General features: G+C 43.7%; 1 protein-coding gene across 4 annotated transcripts in view; it reads right to left on the bottom strand.

Moving 5' to 3' along the window:
- Nucleotides 1–25,877, bottom strand: part of LPIN1 (lipin 1) — a 55,139-nt gene that overhangs the window by 4,662 nt on the left and 24,600 nt on the right. For 3 of the 4 annotated variants that reach the window (XM_033143120.1, XM_033143121.1, XM_033143123.1), the window contains exons 3-16: nucleotides 24,489–24,584; nucleotides 23,346–23,674; nucleotides 22,680–22,787; nucleotides 20,997–21,104; nucleotides 15,498–15,627; nucleotides 13,785–14,109; nucleotides 11,887–11,980; nucleotides 9,243–9,433; nucleotides 7,654–7,747; nucleotides 6,957–7,026; nucleotides 4,770–4,862; nucleotides 3,215–3,270; nucleotides 2,055–2,196; nucleotides 1,019–1,167 (exon numbers count right to left, since the gene is read on the bottom strand). In XM_033143120.1, coding sequence (XP_032999011.1) covers nucleotides 1,019–1,167; nucleotides 2,055–2,196; nucleotides 3,215–3,270; nucleotides 4,770–4,862; nucleotides 6,957–7,026; nucleotides 7,654–7,747; nucleotides 9,243–9,433; nucleotides 11,887–11,980; nucleotides 13,785–14,109; nucleotides 15,498–15,627; nucleotides 20,997–21,104; nucleotides 22,680–22,787; nucleotides 23,346–23,674; nucleotides 24,489–24,584 — 1,985 coding nt within the window. The remainder of the gene's footprint in view (nucleotides 1–1,018; nucleotides 1,168–2,054; nucleotides 2,197–3,214; nucleotides 3,271–4,769; nucleotides 4,863–6,956; nucleotides 7,027–7,653; nucleotides 7,748–9,242; nucleotides 9,434–11,886; nucleotides 11,981–13,784; nucleotides 14,110–15,497; nucleotides 15,628–20,996; nucleotides 21,105–22,679; nucleotides 22,788–23,345; nucleotides 23,675–24,488; nucleotides 24,585–25,877) is intronic. The other variant, XM_033143122.1, reaches the window with a different exon arrangement.

Here is a 25,877-nt window from a genome sequence, read left to right as displayed (position 1 = left end):
ACTCCAAGGAGCTCCACGTAGGATACATACATCTCCCCATCCCCATTTTATTGTCACAACAATCTTGTGAGACAGATTAGGCTCAGAAAGAGTTGCTAGCCCAAGGTCACCCAGTGAGCTTCATGGATGAATGGGGATTTGCACCTTTGTCTCCCAGGCCCTGCTAATCCAACACACTAACCACTACACCAAAATGGCTCTCCTATGGATCAACTTGCAACACCAGCATTATTATTGATTCTCGCCTACAGAAATCTGTACTCAAGGTGTCTTAAAATCAGATGAGGTGGACATAAGATTAACTCGATTAAGAAAACAAGAGCAGAACGTTTTAAAATGAATATTAAACAGTTGAAAACAAGCAAAGCAATAAGCAACAAAGGAAACTGCTACCTAGGGCTCACTGCAATGTGCAGTCTACATCAGCCTCCATATCTCCCGTGGTTCACAAACGCCAACCAGATACAGAAGAAAGCATAGAGGTTTATGCCTCTCTATCGGACTGGCATTACCACTTTTGAGTGTTGCAGTCGCGTCATGTGATAGAAGCAGACAGGAGATTGGTCCAGTCATCAGCTTGGCATGGCACATCAGCCTAGAATGGGCCACCAAGACTGGGCAAGAGTCCTAGAATTGGAAGGGACCCTGAGAGTCATTGCTTAGTCCAACCCTGGGCAATGCAGGAATCTCAACTAAAGCATCCATGACAGGTGGCCATCCGACCTCTGCTTAAAAACCTCCAAGGAAGGAGAGTCTGCTGCTCTCCAAGGGAATCAGTTATACTGTCAAGCAGCTCTTATTGCCAGAAAGTTCTTCCTCCTGTTTAGCTGAATTCTCCTTTTGGGCAACTTGAATTCAACAGTTGTTTTTTTAAAAAAAATGGCCCCAGTGCAAAGAGAGCACTGCAAGTGTCTCCCATTATTTTCCACGCTGCTATTTCGAACTTTCTGATGAAGCAGGCAAAACAGTCTTCCCTGAAGGGGAACCTGGCATTCTGTGTGCCTTGCTAAGCGCTCACCTCGTAATTGTGCCATCAATGTCAGAAATAATGACCTTGTCATCCCAGTTCCACAAGTAGATGGTGCCTTCACAGCGGCATGTCCCTTGGTACTGTGTTGTAACACTGAAAATCACATCGTTGGGGCCATTCTTAAGGTTCAGGCTTTTCTGCACAAACAAAACCAAAACTCGGATTTCAAGCTATGCGCATCGACAAACCAGATGGCTCGGAATATTATGAAAGCACACTTCTGAAAGGTCTGGCAGTAAATCGCTTTAGTCACACACATTTAAGTCCCTTCTCTTGCATTACTGAACAAGGAAGCAGAATTACAGTCAGGATAATAAGGAATTCTGCTGTATAGCCAACGGCCCGGAACGTGCAAAGCAGGTAAAACAAGAAAATAAAATACCAGGCTCAACAGCAGCAAGCTGCTATGTAAACCACTTAGAGGTTTTCACAATTAAGCAGTATGAAAATTTTGTTTTTTAAAAAAAATAAAAAACCAATCTTCTTATTGATTTTAAACGTCAGTCAGGGTACTGGTTGGGTTACACCTTCCTGGGCTTTTTTGGTCCCCTTGTTCTCTTATATCAGGCATGTCCAACAGGTAGATCGTGATCTACCGGTAGATCACTGGACGTCTGTGGTAGATCACTGGCTCCCCCCCCCCCAAAGAAGCTCAACAACTTTGGCTCCCCTAAAAAATGCTCAACATTTTAGCCCTTCACCCCACCCCTAAAAAACAGGACTTTCCTCCCGCCTCAGAAAATCTCAACAACTCTGACCTGAACCCCTAAAAAATGGGTCTTTCCTCCTCCCTAAAAACGCTTAACAACTTTGACCTGAACCCCCCAAAAGGGGGTAGATCACTGTCAGTTTTTAACTCTGTGAGTAGATCGCAGTCTCTTTGGAGTTGGCCAACCCTGTCTTATATCAACCACTTCATTAAGGCAAACTTTCTTTAACAGCACTCAAAAATAGAATCATTGTCCTTCACCCAGTATCTTAATTTCTATGGGTGGGGTGAAAAGTTGGTGTGAACGTAACTTACAAGCTGTTCTGAACTGAGTCGAAGGGTCTTTTTGTAACCCACTCCAGACAATAAAGGAAGATGACCAGGGTTTGCTGATGATGCAAAGGGCTGGCTTGAAGCTCTAGGGTCTTCATCACTTGAAGAAGACTCATCTTTGATTCTGAAACATCATACACAGGCACATTATACATATAATTATACATATAATCCTGAGCAAATGCATGTAGGCATCTACTGAGATACAATAAAACATAGCAACAATAAATGCATGAGCTGTAAGGCCTCTCAGGTTTATAAATGCATTTTTATAACATTTATTACTTTTTATTTTGTTTATTACAACTGTATACCATCCTCCCTCCAAAGAGTTCAGGGCAACATTCAGGGTTATTATTCTCCTCCTTTCTGTTTTATCTTCACAACAACCCTGTGGGGTAAATTAGGCAGAAGGGGGGCAGGCCTGAGGCCCCCCCAGTGTTGAGCAGGGATTTAAAACCAAGTCCCTCCAGGCACCCTACGCCAGTGGCTCGCCACCATATTCATAATATTGACTTGAGGAGGGTTCTTTAAATAAAAGAATTGTCACACATCCTGCCAACCGTGCACACAAATAAATACACACACAGTTGTACCTACACATTCAGAATAACAGTGTGATATGTTGGAAGTTAATGTCTCCCCCATGAAGAAAAACTCCCGGGAAAGACAGAAAGACACAAAGCACGAAAGAAAGAAAGAAACAAAGAACGAAAGAAAGACGGCACGCTGGGTTCATTCTAGCCCTGCCCCCTCTTTTTGGTGTAATTTTCCTTCACATTCACACCTGCAATCTGAAGTGGTACAGTTAAAACAGAAGTAAGGTATCATGTTTATTATTATTATTATTATTATTATTATTATTATTATTATTATTATTATTATTTGGAATCAGCACATCAGCTCTTATTGGTCACGCCTCACACACACAAACATGGGAGAACTAGACCCACATCCCAACCCCGCTACGAAATTTATGGGACCTAAACTACCTCACAGGACTGTTCGTACGCTGCCTAGAAAATGTAACTGATGGCTGCCCATATAAATGTAGTAAGTTGCTGCTATTACTGAGAAAGCAAATGAAGCAAAACTTCTAAAGCACTACATAAGCTGAAGAGCAGGACAGAAACGATTGATACCTGTCTTGAATGTTCGACTCTTCTTTTCCATTCAGACCTGGCATGGGCTTCGTTTCCTGTAGGCGAAACATTAAGAAGGTGAAGAACAGCGGCGGCTCTGAAAACTACACACGCAGTCATGGCAGCATGGAAGAGGGGAAACTGCAGCTCACCACCTCCCTGACTTCCAAACGGATAGGAGGAACACCAAGAATGAACCAACAGCAAGACCTACTCTTATCGCTGTGCCTGCTCTGTTCTATCCTCCTGATCTCAGTGAATTGAATGTTTGTAGTACAGTGGCACCTCGGGTTAAGAACTTAATTCGTTCTGGAGGTCCGTTCTTAACCTGAAACTGTTCTTAACCTGAGGTACCACTTTAGCTAATGGGGCCTCCCGCCACTGCCGCACGATTTCTGTTCTCATCCTGAGGTAAAGTTCTTAACCTGAGGTACTATTTCTGGGTTAGCGGAGTCTGTAACCTGAAGCGTCTGTAACCCGAGGTACCACTGTACTCAAAACGCTGGAGCAGACAGCATGGCGGGTCGGGTCGGGGCATTGCTCCCTGACAGCAGCATCACCACTGCTTACCAAGATGTGGCAGGAACAAGGTTGGAAGAGCAGAGGGACGCCAGCAGAGCCAATCCAGTGCCCCAAGAGTTTGCTACTGCAGTCCCGAGCTCAGCATCACTCTGCCCTGCCCTGGTAAGTGGCAACAACAACACCGTTGGGAGGGCGGCAGTGCCTCCCAGCAACTGGCTGCTCCTGCTCCTAGCTACTGGCAGACCACAGCTCTTAGAAGCTTGATGGAGGATAGGTCCACCCATGGTCATCAGATAAGGCAGCCAAATGTTCAAGTAGCAATCGTGTTCAATCTGTCATATACGGTAGGTACAAAGAGGGGGTGCCCATCACCAGCATGGCTTGCCTGAAAGCTTCCTGGCGGAATCAGGCTGAACACTCTCGGAGACATAATGCTCAGCTACATGGGCGTTTTCCCCCAAACAGCAGGGCAATTCTTAGGTTCTTAGATAGTGGCTTGAGAACACTACTTGAGCGCATATATATGCAGGGCTGTGCGCATGCTGTGCTGATGAAGGGGGGTGGGACACCAAGTGCAATATCGGGTGCAGAATTCAGCATCCTGACAACCTCCACTTTTAATAATAATAATAATAATAATAATAATTTATTATTTATACCCCGCCCATCTGGCCGGGTCTCCCCAGCCACTCTGGGCGGCCTTATTGTTGCAAGAATATAATTAATTAAACGTCTGCAGGCAACATCAGATGAACTGCCCTCAGCTACGTCTGAAGGTTTCAATGTTCAAGGACTCAGTGCTCTGCATCGTTACTTAACCCCTCCTCCTATGAGCAGGAGAAGAATAAATTAAGCAAAAACGCCCCACAAATTCTTCATGAAGTTTGCAGGTTCCAGAAACTCTTCTATCTGCTAAATTTGGGTTGCTTAGGGACAAAGTCAAAAATACAAACTTTTGGTTATTACACACAGCCCCATATATATGGTTTTCTAACCTGGGGGGAAATTCGGTCCATCTAGTTTCCGAACTTACCTCTTTGATAGAGCTATTCCTCCCTCGCCATGAAAACCACCATCTTCCACCTTTTTTGGGCATCTTATCCCTCATTATAGAATCCACAGTGGCCTGTGATAAATGGATGGTAACATAAATAATGGAACAGAACAAAAAGTAATCTAACCCATGCAAACGAAAATGTTTTTTTTAAGAGGAAAATAAACGACAAACCACACGCAATTTAAAACACAAGCAAAGAGAGTCAAAGGAAACATACTGTCTGTGGACCACAAATCTTGTCAAAGCAAAACCTAATGGTATCCAGAACTGTACGGAAGTAACTTAAACAAGAACACTTACAAAATTTAAAAAAAGAAGAAGAAGAGAAAATGGGAACGGAACAAAACGAAACAAAAGCATAATAAGCCATTAGTATAATGTTTAGGAGAGTGGGGAGAAAGAAGTCTCTACTTCACAGCTGTTTAGTAAAAATCATAAAGGGTTTCTGCTGGTAAGAAAACATGGGTAGGCAAGATGGTAAGCTGTCCCCAGTAAATAATAATGAAACTAACCAGGATAGTTGGTTTAGTGTCTCTTGAAAGCTATTCAGGAGAGTACAGGCTAAGAGGTGTAATATAATGAAACATTCAGCACCAAAATAGCCACTAGTTGCTTCTTGATGAAGGTGAGGAAGTCCTAAGTGCAGAATTTGTTTTATCCTACAAGCAAATATGCAAGTTCAGTGCATATTCTCTCCATGTGGTCTTATGTCAGGATTGACAGCAATTAAAACAAGCCCAACCTATTCAATTCCACTTGGATAAATTCTGAAAAAAACAATATCTGTGCTGATCCACACAGGAGCATTTGCTACTTGATGGCTGCAACCATAAAGCAATGATATGCATGCACAAATGGGCCATTACAGATAAAGTAACCAAGGGGGGGACGACGACTTTCAGGTCCCCTTACACTGCCTCAAATGCTAATGCCTTCCAAGCGAGTATTTTCATATTCTGATGCCAAAGTTTACAACAACGAAAATGCCGGAAAGTTGGGTTATTTACATGCATGTGTGAACTGGACCTGTTTGAGCAATGGCACAGGAGAGAATGTGGCAAAAAGAATGCTCCAAAATATGATTCAGACATGGTTCCAAATAATCCTAAATCAGCACTGGTGACAGCAGGTAGCTATATATAGTTCCAGCCAATGGTCTCTGATTTCTTTAAGACCTGTTTTGGCCACAGCACTGCGGCACCCTGAACCTTTTGCTAGAATTGACTGGAATTTTACTGATCTGTCTGTGGATTTCTCTCTGTGTCTATCATCCCTCGAGAGGCAAGGGAGATGTGTGTCACTGAGTCCCATCAGTTCATCAAATGCTAAACAGATCAAGAGTTGTTTTGGCCTAGCTGGTTGTTAATTTCAAACTGCAACGGCTCTGGTTCAGCTGTCAACAAGCAGAGGTCCGTAGCCAAATATAAATGTACCCAGCATTGCACTTTCAAGTTGGGAGTTACTCTTTAATAGTTATTTTGCATGTGAGATGCTATGCTCTTAATCTTTCTGTCCTCTAGCAGATGACACAAGGATCAAAGGAAGGCTTACAGCCCAACTCTTAAAGTTCAGCTGCAGCACACAGTTCTCAAGAGCCACTGAAATCAATACAACAAATGAGCATTAATCAAGCTTGCCTGCCTGCAAAAAGAAGTTCAATTGCCGAAATGAACTGTTCGTTCCTAAAGGTTTGCTGTTTGAATACAAGTCAGATTCATGAAGTCACAAGCGCATCCTCAGCCAAAGTCTAGAAAACGTTGATTTGCAGCCCCAACAGTAACCAAGGCAATATATAGCCATGAAGCTGAGGACCATTCTTGACCACATGAGCTGAGGGGAGTTGGCACACATAACTAAAATTACAACTCTCTTTGCAAGGGTTCTTAAATGTTGACCTGGCCAGTGTCTCAAGCAGAACAAACACAGTTTAGGACAGAAACTCTTCTCCCATCCCAATCCCAGGAATAGGAAGACTAGGAGAAAAAGAAAGAAGCAGTGCCATATTGCCCCAAAGTGTGTTGAGGCTTGCGAAGCATAGACACGTAGAAGCATGATTCACGGATGGGCTCCCCCCTCTGGTTTTTTATTTTTTATTTTTGCTATATCCTTGGGTACGGTGGCCTGTATTTCTTTTCCTCAAAAGGCTTCCAGGGTCAATCTCACCTTTGGCAAAGGTTTCTGGAACGCTTGCATCGCCAGCAGAAGAGGAGCTGCTGTAGTCCAGTTGTAGTACCTATGTCAAAAAACACATTTGATGCACCATTATTGAAACTATCTGCCAAATATCAACACATGCCTCAAGGCGCAACTTCTCAGATGTCAAGGAGTTAAGTAAACTATACAGCTTTTAGAAGATGTGTGAAGGCAACCATGTACAGGGAAGGGTTTTTTTTTAAAAAAAATAATGTTGGTTGTTTTATTGTGTTATTATATATGTTGGAAGCCACCAGGAGTGGCTGGGGAAACCAAGTCAGATAAGTAGGGTACAAACATAGTAACAATAACAATATTAATGCCATCAGGTTAGTGCAGTGGCATTGAGTTACATCTGCGCTGGGACTGATCTGTAAGACTGAGAGCAAGACGGATAATGTACTGATCCACTTCTCTGGAGAAGCTCCTGTATGGCTACAGCTGAATTGGTTAGAGCGTGACACTGATAACGCCAAGGTTGCAGGTTCGATCCCCGTATGGGACAGCTGCATATTCCTGCATTGCAGGGGCTAAATCAGATAATCCTCAGCGTCCCTTCCAACTCTATGATTCTATGAACTATAGAAACAGCTTCAAATACTCTCAGCTGGTTTTTTTATGAGGGAAAAAAATCGTTATTTCTATAACTCTGCTGAGTTATACTTACTTGCTTCCAATCTTCACCACAAGGTTAGGGTCGTCGATAATAGCAGGATTGTCCACAAACTGCTGATAACTTACTTCTTGTTCTAAGAACTTTTCTGTCGGGAGGGTGGGGGGAAAGGAAAGAATTCATGAGCCGCAGGTAGTGATGGGATTGTTAGCAAACGTCCCGCTGGGGCAAGTTGTGAGACTGACCCCCCAGGTAGGGACGAAGCCTGAGTGCACTCATTGGCTACTCGAGTCCAGTGGCACATTGATATGCGATCGTTCCCCAGCGTGAAGAACAACACACACAAGCCATTAAGGCTAAACTATTTTATTGTAGATAAGATGCAGAGCATGTCTCTGCTTGCCAGCTCAGTAAGTCAGAGCTGTGCATAATGCATCTAGCATCTCTCTTGAGCCAGAACTGAAAGTGAAAGTAAAGCTATACAGTAATATCACATGGTTGAGAGAAAGACAAAACAGCTGTCTTTCTCATGGGAAAAACACAAGTCATATCAGCCTTGCTGCTGCTTTTGCAGCTCGGTCTGTACCAATATCCTAACAGGGGTATATGGCAGAGCTGGCCCCATCGCTACTGCTTGAATAGCAGACAATAAGGGGACCAAAGAAGGGTAACTGCACCCCTTAAGACAGGTCCACCCAATCAGCAACATCCCATCCCTGGAGCCAAGCGTAGTTCCGAAGCAGAGGGTTCCGGCCTGCCAGGTGACAGACAAGCACATTTTTGCAGCGTCAGTAGGAAGGAAAGCCAAAACATTTATCAATCCACCAGGGCAAGGATGAGTAACTGCCTTCGTTCCAGATGTTGTTGGACTCCAATCATCATCCCAGACCACCAGTCGTGCTGACTGGGACACAGGACAGGCATGGGTGGGGACAGAATTTAAAAGTGCAAATCTTCTTGGGGGCAAGAGTGCATGCAGATGTGTATTGTCTGAGAAGTCACACTGCTGCGGAGGCACATTCACTGCGCAGGACATTTGACTCGCAATGCCCAGTCCAAGATTGGATTTCAAGGGAAACTGGGCTTGCTGGCCTGCAGCAGAAGGCAGCTATGCACCCAAGCTTTGCACTCTTCAGATACGGTTAAGGAACGCATTGCACCTTTTGCAGCCATGCCCCTCAAACTGTAGATACAAAAGGCATTTTTAAAGGCAGTACAAATGGAGAATACAGCACACGGTGTGCATTTTGCCGATTCCCAAAGGGTTGAGTGCAGGGGGAAGGGGACAGTGTAAATACAGGCAGGTTCCTATATTCCTAGCTGCAGAACAAATATCCATTGTGACGTGGTGGCTGCGTACACCTTCGAAGAGCATCCTTTCCCGCAAAAAATTCTGGGCATTTTAAGTTGCTAAGGGTTTCTGGGAACAGTGTGAGGGTCAAACAACAATGCCCAGAATCCTTTGAGGGGGGTGGGGACCTGTGTTGATTCGAAGTTCAATGGGTTCGCAGCCCAAAGCTCCCTCATGCCTTGCTGTACAACACCCACAAGAGGTCACTGTTTAGTTTTCCCGGAAGAGGAGCCGAGTACTAAAACAAAGAGGTATTATAAAAGAAATAGAAGCGCAGAAGCTCTCCGCATACCTTTAGATATTTCTTTGTTCTCACTAAGTCCCCCGCAAAGTGAGATAGCAATGGACGGCAGGTCCCTTATTCCATCCGAGGTGCTCTCGATGCCGCTATCGATACCTGAGCTTCCGACTGTCTGAGGGGACTGGTTCGCTGAGCGGGGTGCGTTTTCACTCGCAACCTTCGACTGGGCGGCATGTTCGTCACTGAGAAGAGAAGACTGGCTTAGCTGTCTCCGATACCCATACAAGCTCACATATCTCCTCATCTTACACGCCCATCTTAAGATTTAGTGTCAGGAGTATAACGTATTCCTGGACACCGCAGAGTTAGACGCAGACTTTTCTGGAAGCTTCTGGCTGTTGTGTAATTGACTGGACAGCACAACGCAGGAACTCAGCAACTCATTGGATAACTATATACAGTATTTATTGATTGAAGCAACTAGTATCCATAAGTTACTATTTACAGACTTTACAAAATAAAAGAAACAAAACATAAAATCTTTTCCTCTCTGTCTCTCTCTCTCTCTATACTGACCACGTTCTCTACACCAACCACACACTAACCACACTAACCACTAACCACAAAGCTCTCACAGAGCTCAGTCTTTAGGAACTCATTGACCAATCACAGGTCGTTGCTAAGGTTCTGAGAGAGAGCAGATCTGGGCTTTCTGCCAACTAGTTAATTGCTTGGAGATAGACAGCTGCATTTCTGCACGTAGGCAATTTGCAATCTCTAACAGCCCAAACTTGAATCGTACTTCCATGGTGCCGGCATTGCATCGGCCTGTGCACTGAGTTATCTCTAACAGCCAGGATGGGACACATGTGGCCCGAAGACATTTGTTGGTCTGCAGCTTCCCTAAGCCACAGAGAGCACGGCCCAATGGTCAGGGATAATGGGGGCTGGAGCCCAACAGGCTCCCCAAACTCGCCTGATGGTTAAAACTTCCGAGCACAGGAACTTCATAAAAAATGTACTTGACTGATAGAATTTTGTTTTCTTTACATTGGTTCCAGGCTCGTTCCCACTTATCAGGATTGAGACACGAGCTGTCTGCTGCACCCCTGAAACTCTTAGTGTGGACCATCAGCTATCAGCACTCTTTAAAAAAACAACAACAACAACAAAACTACATTTCTAGCCTTGATGGCTGGAGAGGTAAATTTGAAGGTGTGATAAGTATGTTTCTTTATGCACAGACAGTTGCCTTCATGATTACAACAGCTATTTATATTTCAGCTACTTCTGTTCGCTGTTTTTAAAAGGTATTAACAATTAAAAACAGAAACATGGGGCAGCTGGATATATATGTATGTATCTACTCAGAAGCAAGTCCCATTGAGATAAACAGAGCTTTCTCTCCCAGATAAGAGGGTTTAGGATTTTAAGCAAAGTTGGTACCAAGCGGTTTTCAGTAAACCATGTCAAACTCCGCGAAAGCTCTGCTCAAGCACGGGATTTTGCATGCGGACATCAGCTTTCATTTTAAGTGTGTTGGCGGCGGAAGGAACCGGTTAGGCTTAAAGGTGTGTGGATAATTGCTTGCTGAAATCTCAAAAGGCTGGGGGCTTTAGAAGGATTTGCAGTGGTCAGGGTAGGGACTCAGTGGCGCGTGCGAATTCTTTCAACTCCTCAAGACTACAGAAAAGCAAAACAAAGCAAACGCAAAAGTCGCTTAAATTGCACGATTTACCTTTTTGCCTGTACAATGTTCATGGGGATAAAGGTGCAACATCACACACCAAGGCCTCCTTTTTTTAAATGCATGGCAGAATCCTCACTCCACCTTTTGCCACCACCACCCTCTGACCGCCCCCAAAGTTCTCACTCCTTCCTCATGAAGGTGAGAAGGAATCTTCAGGTCTGTCCTAATTGTGTCATCTGAACCCTAAACTGTGGGAAATCTTAGGTGTGTCTAGTTTAAAGCAAACCAGCTTCATAAACAGGTAGGTAGCCGTGTTGGTCTGCCATAGTCAAAACAAAATAATAAATAAATAAAATCCTTCCAGTAGCACCTTAGAGACCAACTAAGTTTGTTCTTGGTATGAGCTTTCGTGTGCATGCACACGAAAGCTCATACCAAGAACAAACTTAGTTGGTCTCTAAGGTGCTACTGGAAGGATTTTTTTATTTTTTTGTTTTGTTTCAGCTTCATAAACTATGCTTTGAAGTTGGCTTGCTTCAACAAACTATAGTTAACCACATTTTGTCTAGCTTGGGCCATCATAATAGGCTGTGCTCAATCTAAAATGAAAGCAAAAGCTTTTGTATTCCTCCACATCAGAGAAGGAGGGGAGAGCACGTGAGCCCAAGGCAGGGTTTAGTATGCTCTTTCTCAACCTGGTGCCCTCCATACATTTAGTACTAGAATTTCCATCCACTTCACCAAGAATGGCCAATGATCAGGGACAATGGAAGTCACAGCCCAATACTTCCGGTGGGCACAAATTATCCGGCCGAATCCGATTTCCTAAACAACCTCTGAAGAATACTATGGGAAAAGTGAACGAATCATTCACCGTTACTGGAGAATATAAGCTCCACCAACATTGTTGCAACCATTAGGAAACTGCTTCTTCATCCACGCACACCATTGTGGTCTGTCGAATCAGAAAGATGCATTATAAGTGCTAATTAATACCATGCGTACTTTTTAGGAAAATAGAGTGCGGCAACCTCTGGCTCCATATCTGTGATGTCATCTAAATAAACACCGTCAGCACCAAGATGTCGGCTGCGCTTATCTGTGAAAGGCAAAAAAAAAAAAAAAAACACCACGGTATTAATAGAAAGCACTCAATTTGAACACTCATTTCTCTCCTCCAGAGGAAGCCACGGATTCTGCTTGCCGTGTGTGTGTGTGTGTGTGTTTGTTTGGGGATGTACAGTTGGTCCACTGGCAAAACATCTAATTCTCATGGTAGCAACTTACAACCCACATCTCCATCAAAGCTGCCTTGGCTATAGGGCTTTGCCTTGGTTTAGGAAGGAGCATGTGAGTTATCCCTTCCTGATAGAACATAATATAGAACGAGAGCGCAATGCTGCAGGGGAAGACAACAAAGGCAGGTGCAAAATTTGTAATTTCAAACAAAGAGCACTAAACCCCAGCCTTTGCTTTGCATCCGCACCCATTTGGGTCATTTGCACAGTCACAGTTTGGCTTGGATTTACATGCAAACTGGTTCAGAATGTTCTTGGAATTAATGTTAAGGGATGTTGTTCTCTGGTCCCATGTGAGGCCATCCCATAAGGACCTAAGTTTGGCCACTGGAGAACAGGATGCCGGACTAGATGGGCCTATGGTCTGATCCAGAAGTGCTCTTTATTATGTTCTTGAAGCTGGGGTGCGGGGAATGCAGCTATGGGGTGGGGAAGTGTGCCCCAATGACATAAAAGCTAAATAGCTTCCAGTATGGGGGGGGGGGGAACCCACCCAGAACATTAGAGAGCAAGCAATCATAATTATTTCTGCTTCAAGATAGAGGAGAAACCTAGAGAGAATAGGGAACCTCCCAATGACTTCAAGGGGGATGGGATTCTAGCTATCCCGCTTGCAAGCCCCTCAAACAAACAAAAAATAACCCAAATGCTTAAAAAGAGGAAACTTGTATGTATCCTGTTGCATGCTTGTGAGAACGAGAGATGTTTCGCTTTCACAGTCAGCTGTAAACAAATGAACTTATGCAAGACACAGCTACACAAGCACATGACTACGTAAGAGCCTGAGAAAGCTGTCTGGAAGGTGAAATGCTTTGAGTTCCCACAACAAGGTAAACAAGGGATCTCCAAGCGTTTCTTCCGCTGAGTCTCTTCACTTCCCTCTTTGAGGTTCAGAGCCTGACTTTCCACCAAGGGACTCCTCCTCTAGCACCTGATACTTAAGCGATGGAAACTTCCTGGAACATTCCCGCAACCAAAGCTTGCCCTTCTTCCATATTTTGGAACTGAATTTCACCCAAAGTGAAATTAAGAGGTCAGTTTTGGGAAGCAAGGTAGAGAGGAGCTGATAACCCCAGGAGCACCTTCAAATTGGCCCCCAACTCTGCTTGTCTGGGAGCAAGCCCTGTTAAATTTAACAAGGCTTGATTCTGACTGACTGCACATAGTTAACAACCACTCTGGAACCTGTTTGAGGCAAAGTGACAAAACCTTTGACAAAATCTCCAAAGTAGCCCAAGGGACTTTCGCTGCTACAGCCAATTCAGCCCGTGTGTTTTGGGGCGCTGGGAGGAATTCAGAAAGCTGCAGTTTTCCTCCCTTCCACCCCCATCCCCTTGCTCCCTATCCCCTCTAGGCTTGCAAATTTGGACCCATCTAAGGAAGACATTTCCCTTTCTTCCTCTGTCTCTCAGTCAAAAACCTCTTTGCAAATTAAGTTCCACTGCTGCTTATACAAAAGACAAACTTCTTTCTTCCTTTCATCCCCACTATCTCATTTAAAATAAAATAAAAACCCGGCACAATTAGTTTTTCTCTTAAGAAACCGCTTAAACTTTTCCAGTGCCTGGGTTCAAAACCAGAAGCAAATGTACAAGCAGCTTTTACCTTTTTTCCTGGAGGGAGAATCGGTTTTGCTGCTTGTTGGCTGTGCCAAGCAAGCCATAGCCTGCTTGACTTCTTCATTTGCAGGGAGTGGAAGTGAAGCTGCCCCTAACATTTCTTCATTTGGCTCATTTATCTCAGGTGTTCCTTCTTGAAGCTCAGGTTCTTCCAGAGTCAGCGCAGCATCCGCCTGTTCGAGGATGGGTAAGGGGGTACTACTCTGAAGATCCTCCAGAACGTTGTTTGGAATGACTCGAAAGTGAGTGCTTTCAGAAGGATTCACGTTCAATGCAGAGCTGGATTCTTTTAGCCTGAGCGGAATAGCAGACTGGAAAGAGAATACACACCTGTTTAACAACGCTTCCCTGATTAAGAAGAAACCTGATACTGTGAAAAGCAAGCACTGCTTTCGTGCCAAACCCTAAGTAATTGTCCTAACACTGCCATGTAATAATAAACAGCAGCAGCAACCTTGGGTTTGCAGCCGAGCGATGCTCAAAAAAAGGAGAATCAGCCAATCTTTACTTTCTGGTCAGGGTACCAGTCTGATAGTTGTGTCTATGAAAACCACTTTCCCAGGGCACAGTCACAAAGTCTGTAGAGTTAGAAGGGACCGCGAGGGTCATCTAGGCCAACCCTCTGCAATGCAGGAATCTTTTTTTGCCCTGCGTGAGGTTCGAACCCACGAACCCTGAGATGAAGAATCTCATGCTCTACTGACTGAGCTATCCCATACTGTCGGAGGGCACATGATGCAGCCACCTTGCTGAAGCTAAGACGGCATGAGCCTGGGCAGTGCATGGATGGAAGACCACCTGGGAATTCACACACACATACATATCCCATAGAACACCTTGGTTGGTTGTTTTTCCCTCGAGATGGCGAGACTCTTCTCACAACAACACCTGTTTAAATGTTAAAACTTTCCTATGCCAACAAGCACCTGCTGGCCATTAAGAAGTTATCCTTCTGTAAAAGTTAGAGGAATTCCAGTTTTAATTTTTTTATATGGTTTTCAGTGTGTGGTTTTATATATTATTGCTGTGAACTGCTCTGATGTCTGGGGTTTTTTTAATGAACAGCGGTACATTTTTTTTTATTTTTGTAAATGAATAAAATATAAATTGGATGCAATGACAAACTACAGTTAGTTTAAAACTTTTTGAAGCCACACCAGAGGAGAAGGCGGAATCATCCTGGCTCAAGGATTGTGCACATAGCACTAAGTTATATTCTGATGCTATGACTCCTTTAAAATATCTTTGTTAGTTAATTCTCTGTTACCTTTAGATAAAAGGTAAAGAGATCCCTGACCGTTAGGTCCAGTTGCGGACGAATCTGGGGTTGCGGCGCTCATCTCGCTTTATTGGCTGAGGGAGCCGGCGTACAGCTTCCGGGTCATGTGGCCAGCATGACTAAGCCGCTTCTGGCGAACCAGAGCAGCGCACGGAAATGCCGTTATCTACTTGCACTTTGATGTGCTTTCGAACTGCTAGGTTGGCAGGAGCAGGGACCGAGCAACGGGAGTTCACCCCGTCGCGGGGATTCAAACCGCCGACCTTCTGATCGGCAAGCCCTAGGCTCTGTGGTTTAACCCACAGCGCAACCCGCACCCCGTTACCTTAAGATAGACAGCTCTAAAAACAGAAGAAAGATTGGAGCTATTTTATCATAGGCATTTGAAAATATTCCAGGGTGGGGGTTTTCCCCTCATACCTTTGTGGCTTGAGGTAGTTCACCCCAGTCCCAATGCATTTGTGGATTATTCTTCTGGATGCCCCTTTCCAAAGATTTATTGACTAACTCGGAATCACTTTTAGGCGTTGGGGGCCGTGAACCTGAAGGACTGCAGAAAGAAGTGGGGAGGAAATGGGAGAAGACATGCATTAAACAACAATAGACGTAAGCACAACCTCAGGGCAATTTGAGATGCTTTATAGCTATATTGTTAGTGGCAATCTGAACTGAAACATGCTGAATGCATTTCAGACTTAAAATGCTGTACGGGCCCAGTTCAAGAGGCAGCCAAAAGCACGAGGTTAGATCAGAAAACTTTTTAAACAGTTTTAAAGCTAGATGCAAAGTATTTTGTGATACTCAGAACCCTAGTAATATAAAAGTCGCTTGCAAATTACTTAGTGGGTCTATGAATGCAATATAAATATTCAAGCAACCCTAAGCACATTTATTGCAAGGGGTAGGTGCTAAATCCCACTAGCTTCCAATGGGGTGTATACTTCCAAGGAAGTTTATTTAGGGATTAAAGCTTAGTAACATAAATCGGTAGTTTGCCAGCACACAAATACACTCCCATAGCTTTCTTTTGCAGAGAAAAGCCAATAAATGCTAATCTATGTTAGTATTCTGAAACCCCGGGAAAGCCACATTTTGTGAACAGGTAATGTGCAAATGTGGCTGGCCACACACAAGGGTTCCGATACCATGAAAAAAAGGCCACAGGAGATGATGATGATGATGATGATGATGATGACAATGATTGAAAACCCACCCTTGACCCTAAGGTCCCCAGGGCAGGATACACAACATTAAAACACAATATTAAAAACAGTTTAGAGCCAAAAATAAGGTGGCTCCTAGAATTCTAGACCTCAGGTGTCCAAAGCCAGGGTAAAGGGGGGATACCCAAGGTTCCTTATCGCAAGGATATCCTGGGAAAGAATGAGTTAGACCCCTATAGCATGAATTCACTCAGTGCATTCTCTTCCATAGGGAGACACAGAATAGCCCTGCAACATGGAAATGCCTGAATCAGTCCTAAATGGACAGGTCACATGAAGCCATAGCTGTCAACTTTTCCCTTTTCTTGCGAGGAATCCTATTCGGAATAAGGGAATTTCCCTTAAAAGGGGGGGAAAGTTGACAGCTATGCATGAAGCACTAATCTGATTGTGGATGAAACGGTTGCCTTGGAAAACAAAGGACGCAATAAAAAATCCATTTATGCAAGTAACATTTTAATGCATAGCGGCAGCACTGACGAACTGATGAGAAGGAAGGGGGAAGGAACTGGTGTATTGATTCAGTTCTCCCACAAGCACACACACACACACACACCAGGTATGCAGTGTCAAATCTGTGTAGGCTGTTACACAGGCAGCCTTTGACCCACAGCCCCACCTCCCTGCACAAACATTTTTGTACAAACACATCCTGATCCAGAAAAATAATGTGCTGATCCCAGAGGAACAGGATGTAAATATTTGAAACTTGAATCTATGGAATGATCTGTTTTCTTACTTAATTTTTTTTTGGGGGGGGGGGATACAATACCTCAACTAGTGAAGAACTTTAGGATACAACAAACTAGTTTGTCCAACCAACTACATATATAAAAATGATACACGTGGCTGAAAAAAATCCCAGGTTCTTGGTCCCCCTGGTACCCAGAAGCATTCTGATGTTGCCCAAATTCTGACTTAAAGCACCCACCTAATATTGAGCAAACTAAACTTGAGTTCACACCACCAACACACTAAACGTAAGACATGCGTCATAAGTCACCAAGAATATGTGAATAATTCAGCTCTGGGACTATTAAGGGGAAGTTCTACAAAACTGCCTTTTTAAGCTAGGAGTCTGCAACCCGTTTTTGGTCTTGTGGAGCAACAGGTGGGCACCAAACACAGAGATACAAATTCCGCAACCTATTCTGTTGGTTACAGCAGAATGCTCCTTCCAGCCTAATTTCGGGAAATGGTGGGGGGAAGAGGTCCCTGTGGGCATCTGGAAAGCAGGTGGGTCTGGACAACGTTGCCAATCCCTTTCTAAAGCCAAAGCCCGAATGAACTGTTATCATGTTAAAAGGGAAAAATGGCACCTCTGCATTACTAAAACAGGAACAATTTTTTAAAATATATAATTAATAGCCCTAAGCATTTAACAGAGTATTTAACTCTCAGTACTAATACACTTCTACATTATGGACAGCGTGAAAAGGGAAATGCATATGCCAGGTCAAGACGCATTAGATCATAATTTGTGCTGTACTGTATTAGCAATCCCCCAGAAGAACACCATCCCTTTCTTAAAAGTCGTCTTGCAAGGAATAACACAGCCCCGTGCCTCAAAGAGTTTACAATTTGAGTTTGACAGAAAGCAGGTTCCCAGACTTCCACTAGTTCTGTGTGATCTTAGATTACGTTTTCATTGGAACTGCAGAAATCTGGAATCATCAGGGTGTGGAGGGTTTGTGAGCCAGCAAACTGGATGTTGGCAGTCTGTTCTTCTCTCTAATGTATTTTGGCATCCAGCTGAGCAGACCCAAAATAAGCCTTAAAGGCTGGAACTGTTCCTCAAACTAAGCTCCTCGACACACCTTGACAATGCACCTCCCGGCTCATCACACCCATTCCAGCTTCAGGATTCAATTCACAATGACTCTGATATTCCCAAGTAAATTATGGACTGAAGTGTGTAATTCAGGCCTCGGTGACTTCAAGACTGGGTTGCTGCAATGCCCTCCATGCAGAGGAGCTTCCCTTGCTCTTGCTATGGAAACTGCAGTTGAGTGCTGAATGCTGCTTCATGGATGCTGACAGGAGTGAAACCCTGCCAGCATATAATATGTCTGCTCAGAAACCTGCACTGGTTATGCATTTACTACTGCACCAAGTTCAAGGTTTCACTATTAATATAAAGCTCCTAATAGATTGGAACCTGTTTATTTGAGGGAAATACACCCACTCAACTTCGGACAGGAACTTTCACTGTGTTCTTCTTGGTTCCTGCTAAGTTCAGGCAAGGCTATCCAGGAATGTAGCAGCCACTGAGTGTTTTAATTTCTTTTTAGTTTATTATAGATTTTATTATTTAAAATATATATATATATATTTCACGGACAATTTTAATATCTCTAGTTTTGCTTTTCGGAAACCTTGTAGAGGTTGCAATTGCAAGCAAGCAACATGGATGTACATATTGTTAAATAAATACATCTTTAGATGGTGGTAGAGATGGATGGATGGATGGATAGATAGATAGATAGATAGATAGATAGACAGACAGATGATAGGGAAATTTTATATCCAGAATGTATGCATTGCCAACAGACAGTGCTTTAAATGTCACCTTCTCTAAAAGGGTGTCTGTATTTTCTGCAGACTTTCTGGCAAATTTAAAGGACCTCAGGCTACGCCTTGCATTTTTGCAACATCACATAAACAGGAAATACAGTGTTATCTTCTAAACAAGAGACACTGAAAAGGGGAAAGGAAAAAGGAAAAACGAGCAAAACAGACTGTCCAGATAGGACATTATGAACCTATAAATGCTACAGGACCCACCAAGTCAAAGGGGAAGCCCAAGAATTATTGGAACTTCATTCAGAGTTGCCTGCAGATTTCCATCAGTTCAAAAAGTATATAGGTCAGCAGCCAGCAATATGGGAGGACAAGCTTCAAGAGGGAATGAAAAATGGAGGGGCAAGCCTTGCTCCCGCCTCCACAAGCCAATCACCAAAGTAGACTGCCAGCAGGGAAGTGGGGAGAAGCATTTTCTGCTACTTCATTTGTCCATATACACAAAAATCTTATTACAGAAGCTCATCAGGAAACGACAAACATGGATGCCAACTGAAAACACTGTGCCGTGAAAGCTTGGCAGCTTTGTTTACTGAATGAGAGTCAAATAAACATGCAAAATTAGATCAGCTCACTAGGGGATCAGAACATTTGTCAATGCAAATCACCCTGTGCAACTCACCCTAATTCAAAACCTTCCAGAAAACCCACATGTTGCCAGCAAGTCCTGTTGCCTGTTGCAACCACACCCTCCGCGTACCTCTCTTGCTTCAAAAGATTACTGAGCAAACGGGGCTGGTATTACTCAAGAGCCTCTAGTTCGGGGGGTTGAGGGGCTGGGGAAGCTGTGTGCCCCCAGATGTTGTTGAAATTCAGTTCCCATCAGTCCCAGACACCAAGCATGGTGGGAGGTCTAATCCTTCAATATCTGGAGGATATTGTCCTAGTTGCCAATTCCTAGCATGGGTCCTGCACCCAGTCATACATCCTGTTCTTCTCCCTTACTTAGAAAGTACTAGAAGACACTAAATACTGCTGATTTTACCATGAAAGCATGGTAAAAAAAAATATATTCAGGAGCTTCTTCCGCTAGCACTGTGAAAGGAAGAATGAGCAGCGGGTTGCCATCACCACTGTGTCTTCCACCAACATACCATAATTATCCCCTTGTTTGTTTGTTTTAAACTATGACAACGTTTTGTATCGCAGTGCATTCTTTGGGGATTTTACTTCAGCCTTCCCCAGCGCAGACACGAACCACTTTTAAACACAACTTGCTTTGAAAAAAAAAGCAAAGTTGTTCTATAACTCGAGAGCCTGTTCTCTCTTTTTTTTCAGCAAACAACATATCTATTCACTGCAATTTGCCTGTGGGAACAAATATATATATATTAACTTTGGACAGGAAGTGTTAACGTGCATTTTTAAACAAACAAGCAAACCATCAGGCTATTTTAAAATGCCAAAACTCCCTTGCTGTTTAAGAGAGATTTGAAATTAGGTGTCCCTAAAAACATCTACCTCAGATTCTGGTTCCTGCAACTTTCTTGCCCTGATCGAGAGGACAACATGCGCTGGGTGGGCAATGGAGAGTTATGCGCTCATATCACCTGCATGTGTGGAGCTTTCCCCTCTCACTGAAGTAATGAGGAAGCTCTTGTGGTCAGGGGAATTCCAAAGGTGTATCAGAGCCCCTGTGCCTACAAAATATCATTGGCAATGTACACCTGTGTTGTACCATGGAGGAAACTACCTGCCTTCGAGATGGGTTGACCAAAGGGGACCTAGTGTTGCATAAGACAGTAGCCTAAGGGCTTGGCAGTGAAGGGCCCTGAGGAAATGCAGGCAGCTCCACAAAAATAAGGGGAAAGGAAGTGGAAGAGGAGGAGAAATGTACAGGAGCTGGAGAAATAACAAAGGACTGAACTGCAGGTGATAACCAGCCCAATGTTTGGGCTAGAGGTCTACAGTTTCTGCGTCATTAATACAGTGGCAACATAACGTGAAACGAAAACCCTAATTGCTAACCCCAGTTTCCTGCCAAGCAACTGCGTTAGTAATAAGGAGTAGTTTGGTAAGTCTGAGGAAGTCTGCAAAACTGTTTTAAAAGGGTTAAAGGGGTTAATCAGCATTCCAACAAACCAAACGAGAACTCTGCGGAGAGTTGCTGTTCTACCTGTCTGTAGCAGGATAGTGAGAAGACTGCTGAGGGCAAGAACTAGATAAGCCTCCATCTGCTGGAACAGTAAGATGAGAGGACTTCCCTGGGCAAGTTCTGGGCTTACTGGACAGTGTGAGGTGTAGTAAAAGTAAAAGAAAGGGGGGGGAAACAGGCATCATTATTCTACAAAATGCTGCAATCAACACATGCTGCTGGGACACACAGTGACATCCCCGCCCGCTTGAAAATAAGGAACTCGGCTTAAAGAGAACTGAGTTTCTAAGCGACAAGATCCGGAATCGCTATAAGCAAATGTACAGTAAGTCAGCATACCGTTCAGAGAGTCACCAAACTACAGCACACAAAAGGTTGCAATCATTTGCAAATATGACAGCCACCATTATAATAACATATGCAAAACAGTAATCCACCCTGGCCTCTTCTGGTGCAACAAGTGCGAATTTGAGGGAGAAGAGTACAAACTGATCTCAACAGAGGAAACAGGCAGAAATGTTATCTAAAATATGTTTGCACAAACATGCTCCACTGCCTTTTAACCTTTCTCTAGCAACTGGATTAAGCATGAGATCACTAAAACGTGATTTTAGTTATAAGAACACGTGTTTTCAAATCGACAGAGAAAGTTTAATACCCTTGCATGATTTTTAAAAAAACCCTACATCTGTATGATTTTTGTCCCCAAATCAGAGCGGTCTGCAAGAAACACGACCTAACGATCGCAGTAAAAGGATCCTATATTATGATTAAGGACCCTTCCACATATAATGCGATCAAAAATCAGAAGTCTCACATGTACACGGTGCTAATGGTAGACAAACCTCTGTAATCATGTGAGGTTCTTTACTCTTCCATTACCAGCAACAGAGATGTTCCAGTTGCATCCATGCAGCTGCCTTGTTCAATCGTAAAAACCCGTATGTAGGAATGAAAATAATTCTGTTCCCATCAACATGATCCTATCAGAACTGCTACAGCCTACCGAAGGGGTTTTCATTCATGTGTCGCAGAATGTTCAGTCGCAACTAATAATGGATGATTAAGATCAACAAGTTTTCCGAGGTTGAGCATCACACTAAACCTCACATGGAAATGTCGGGGGGGCACCCATGAAAGCCCACTTTTCTCACTTCAAATCAGCTGCAGGAGAGATGTTGGACTAAAAAACAGGCAGGGATTGTTTTCACCCACTTTTAACCTGAAACTCTACTCCAAATCTACTCCTCTTCCTGTGCTTTGAAGTGAAGAAGTGGGTTTACACACACTCAACGTGTAACAGGTAGCTGAGCATTCAATGAGTCTGCTTGCACATGGCACCAAGCTGAACTCTGGCTGAAGGCAGTTCAAGACGACACGCCAAGCCAAACCATGGATGAATGAAGTTACGGCAGCAGGAGGAACAGGAAAGGAGCACAATGTTCTCTCCAGGAAACCTCACATTCATGCGGAGCCATGGTTTGGCACAAACCAGCTCAACGTCAGGATGAAACTTGGAATGCTTGATTATCCTAATTATGGGTGTGCATATGCCGAGCCCAGAAATATACAATCATTTCATGAATGTTACAAGTGTGGGAGGAGCACAACTCCCTTCAACTGCTGCACAGTGTCTGAACTTGCCGGAAGAAGGCACTTAGCACAGAAGACTATCTGAGGCACTCCAGTTAACACATACCATACCTTGGTGAAGGGGACCATTCTCCATCCGAATGGTGGTGAGGGAGCACACTGATTGAAGACGTATTTATCTCAAGCACTTCGTCTCTACACAGATCAGAGGCAGATGTTCTGAGTATAAACAAACAAAAAGAGGAAAAGAGGTTTAGTTTGTGTGTGTGTGTGTGTGTGTGTGTGTGTGTGTTTAAAAAAAAACCCCAACAACCTCTCGTTCAGAGCTAGAATAGCATTGCAACACTGGCAAGGATAAAACTACTTCCCTTCTCTAAGAACTGTTACACTCAAACGTCATCTCAAAATGACTGGAAATCCAGATGCTTCTGGTAAGAAGCGCAAGTTGAAAAACAAAACAAAAAGCACAACTCTAGCGGTCAGAAATTAGCGGTTCCTTAAATTTCCTTAACCACCTGAGCTAGGAACTCATGATGAAAGCTTTTTCTACTTCCTAAAACGAATTCAGTTCTCTTTTGAATCCACTGACTCTTGCAGCAAGTATGCATATAGGAACTTTGTGCAACAGGAGAAATGTTTGTCCAGAATAAAATCCATATGTATCCAATCATTCTCATGCTGTAGGAAATCCACATGACATCTTTTCATAGGTATTTGCCTAAAGAACATTAATGCCTCTGAATAAATCGCTCCTCTGAGTTTAAGCAGAATCAATACCTTGTATTGTCTAAAAGCTCATTTTCTTCATCGGAACTGATTTCTATAGGGAACATGTTTTCATCTTCGGTGGTATCGTCATTTTCATCTCTTTTTGAAGTGTCTATTTTGTGGGCAGATCTCCTTCTACGTTTCCTCCTTTTCTTCACAGAACAACTAGAAGAAGTGGGCTCAACAGCGGATGAAGAAACCAAGGTTGGCAGCTGTGAACTGCTTCCAGTGTCCATGTTTCTTAACCTGTCCACAGAGTTTCTCTTCAGCTGTAACTCCATGAGAGCTGTTCCCTCCGTAAGAATGGGAGATGTAGCCAAGTGGTACGGAATTGCTTCCTAGAAAAAAGAGGGAGGAGACAAAACAGCATCTTATTTCCCTTGATATTCCTTATTTCCTTTCCTTTGATTAATCTATCCCTTCATCAAACACACACCCCAAAATGTACCTCAAGCTTCACATAAGTTAAGCTTTTGTAAATACTCCAACCTGCAGCTCTTTCAAATTTTGCAAAGCATAAGGCTCCACTTAGGCTATTTGGGTGGATCCAAATGCAGGGGTGGGAAACGCTATAAATAAGTCGGGATTAAAAAGTCGTCTTATACGCCGCGATATACGGTAATAATCCTTTTGAGGAAAGCAAGCTCAGAGGCACAGATCAGGAAAGCAATGGAAATCCAATCACCTTGGCTTTAGGCAAATCAGCCAAGCCAATGAATGCCTTGCTACCAAAAATAGCCAGTTTACACAATCAGGTAACAATCAATTATACAGTCAGCAGTCTCACAATATGCAAGTTTTCCTCTGCCAATGAATACTGCCAGCAAGTGAGGAAGAGACAATCAGATGGGGGAACGTTCCATTTAATGACAGCTACATGCAAACAGCAACAAACGGAATCACTACAGAAATAATGGGGTCATGTGAACTGGCCTTTAGGTTTTGCCATCCACCCTCTTCTTCCATCTGTCACTGTATGAAAATCAAGTCTTGAATGGTGCAAGAAATGGAGAACTGTAAATGAAATCAGATCTAGCAGCCTTCTCCCTATAATGGATCTCTTAAAGGCATGGCAGTCTTGGGGTCTGACGATCCACTACATATGTTGCGCTGTAACCATAATTTATCAGAAATTAAAGATCTTTGTCTTACCTGGTCATCACCAGTTTCCTCTACAAAAAATGCTTCTCCGTTGTCCCCTAGTTTCATATGCAAATCCACAGATTCTCCATTGATTTCTATGTCAACCTGGGGAGGGCAAAAGACTTTTGAACAAACGTATAATTTCATTGCAGAGCACAGGAAATGAGTTAGCGCGTGAATGAACTTTCTCTTATATCTGTGAAAAGGGCTAATTCACATCATCCTAGTTAACATTTACGTAAGGTTTTTCAAGTGATGAAAGTACTTCACATTATCTCACAATCCTTCACAGCAGCCCTGTAAGGGCCATCAGTGCTATTATTCCCATTATTTCATGGTTTGGGGGGGGGGCAGGTGCTGAGAGGGAGAAAATAGAGGTTTGTCAAAGGACATCTATCTAGCAAGTTCATAGTTAGGGTACAATTTGAAGCAGGGAACTTCTCAGGTGATCTTCATATGCAACACCTCACAGCGGCGTGTGTCTGATCTAACAAACGTTAAGCATCAACCAGCTTCCTGGTCCCAGGTGCCACCAAGCTACAAATAAGCAATTTTAAGTGACATTTTCAACAGCGAAAGAGATAAGCTTAAGCCCGCCAAATCCCTACTGAATCCATAAAAGTGCTTGAGGTGATACGTTGCCCATTGATAGGCTCAGTATTGTAAATAAACAGTGGCCTTCCCAGTGATAAAAGGCCTTAAAGGTAAAGGTAAAGGGACCCCTGACCATTAGGTCCAGTCGCGAACAACTCTGGGGTTGTGGCGATCATCTTGCTTTACTGGCCGAGGGAGCCGGCGTACAGCTTCCGGGTCATGTGGCCAGCATGACAAAGCCGCTTCTGGCGAAACCAGAGCAGCACACAGAAATGCCGTTTACCTTCCCGACGGAGCGGTACCTATTTATCTACTTGCACTTTGACGTGCTTTTGAACTGCTAGGTTGGCAGGAGCTGGGACCAAACAACAGGAGCTCACCCCGTCGCAGGGATTCGAACCGCTGACCTTCTGATCAGCAAGCCCAAGGCTCTGTGGTTTAACCCACAGCGCCACCCACGTCCCATTTGGATAAATGGCCTTATCCAAAACAAACAAAACAAAACAAAACAAAACAAAACAAAAAACCGAATCTGTGAGCAAACAACCCATCTGGCACACAATAATTACCACCTCTCTGGGTTTTGTTGTTTGGTGAAAGTGCTGAGGGACACCAAATTCTAATTCCCATGGTTCTTTTGGGAGGAGTCGGTGCTCCAGCACATGCATCACAGATCTGCCCAGAGGGCCAAAAAAGACAATACATTTAACTTGCGCAATGACATTTGCCTGTGCTTTCCTTTTTACAATGGCAGCTGGGGGTGGAAACTTGAGACTGGGACTGTGGTGTGAGGAAGATTGGGAA

Source organism: Lacerta agilis, chromosome 3 (genome assembly GCF_009819535.1).
Source record: "Lacerta agilis isolate rLacAgi1 chromosome 3, rLacAgi1.pri, whole genome shotgun sequence".
NCBI classification, from domain to species: domain Eukaryota; kingdom Metazoa; phylum Chordata; class Lepidosauria; order Squamata; family Lacertidae; genus Lacerta; species Lacerta agilis.
This window is presented reverse-complemented; position numbering and strand designations above follow the sequence as displayed.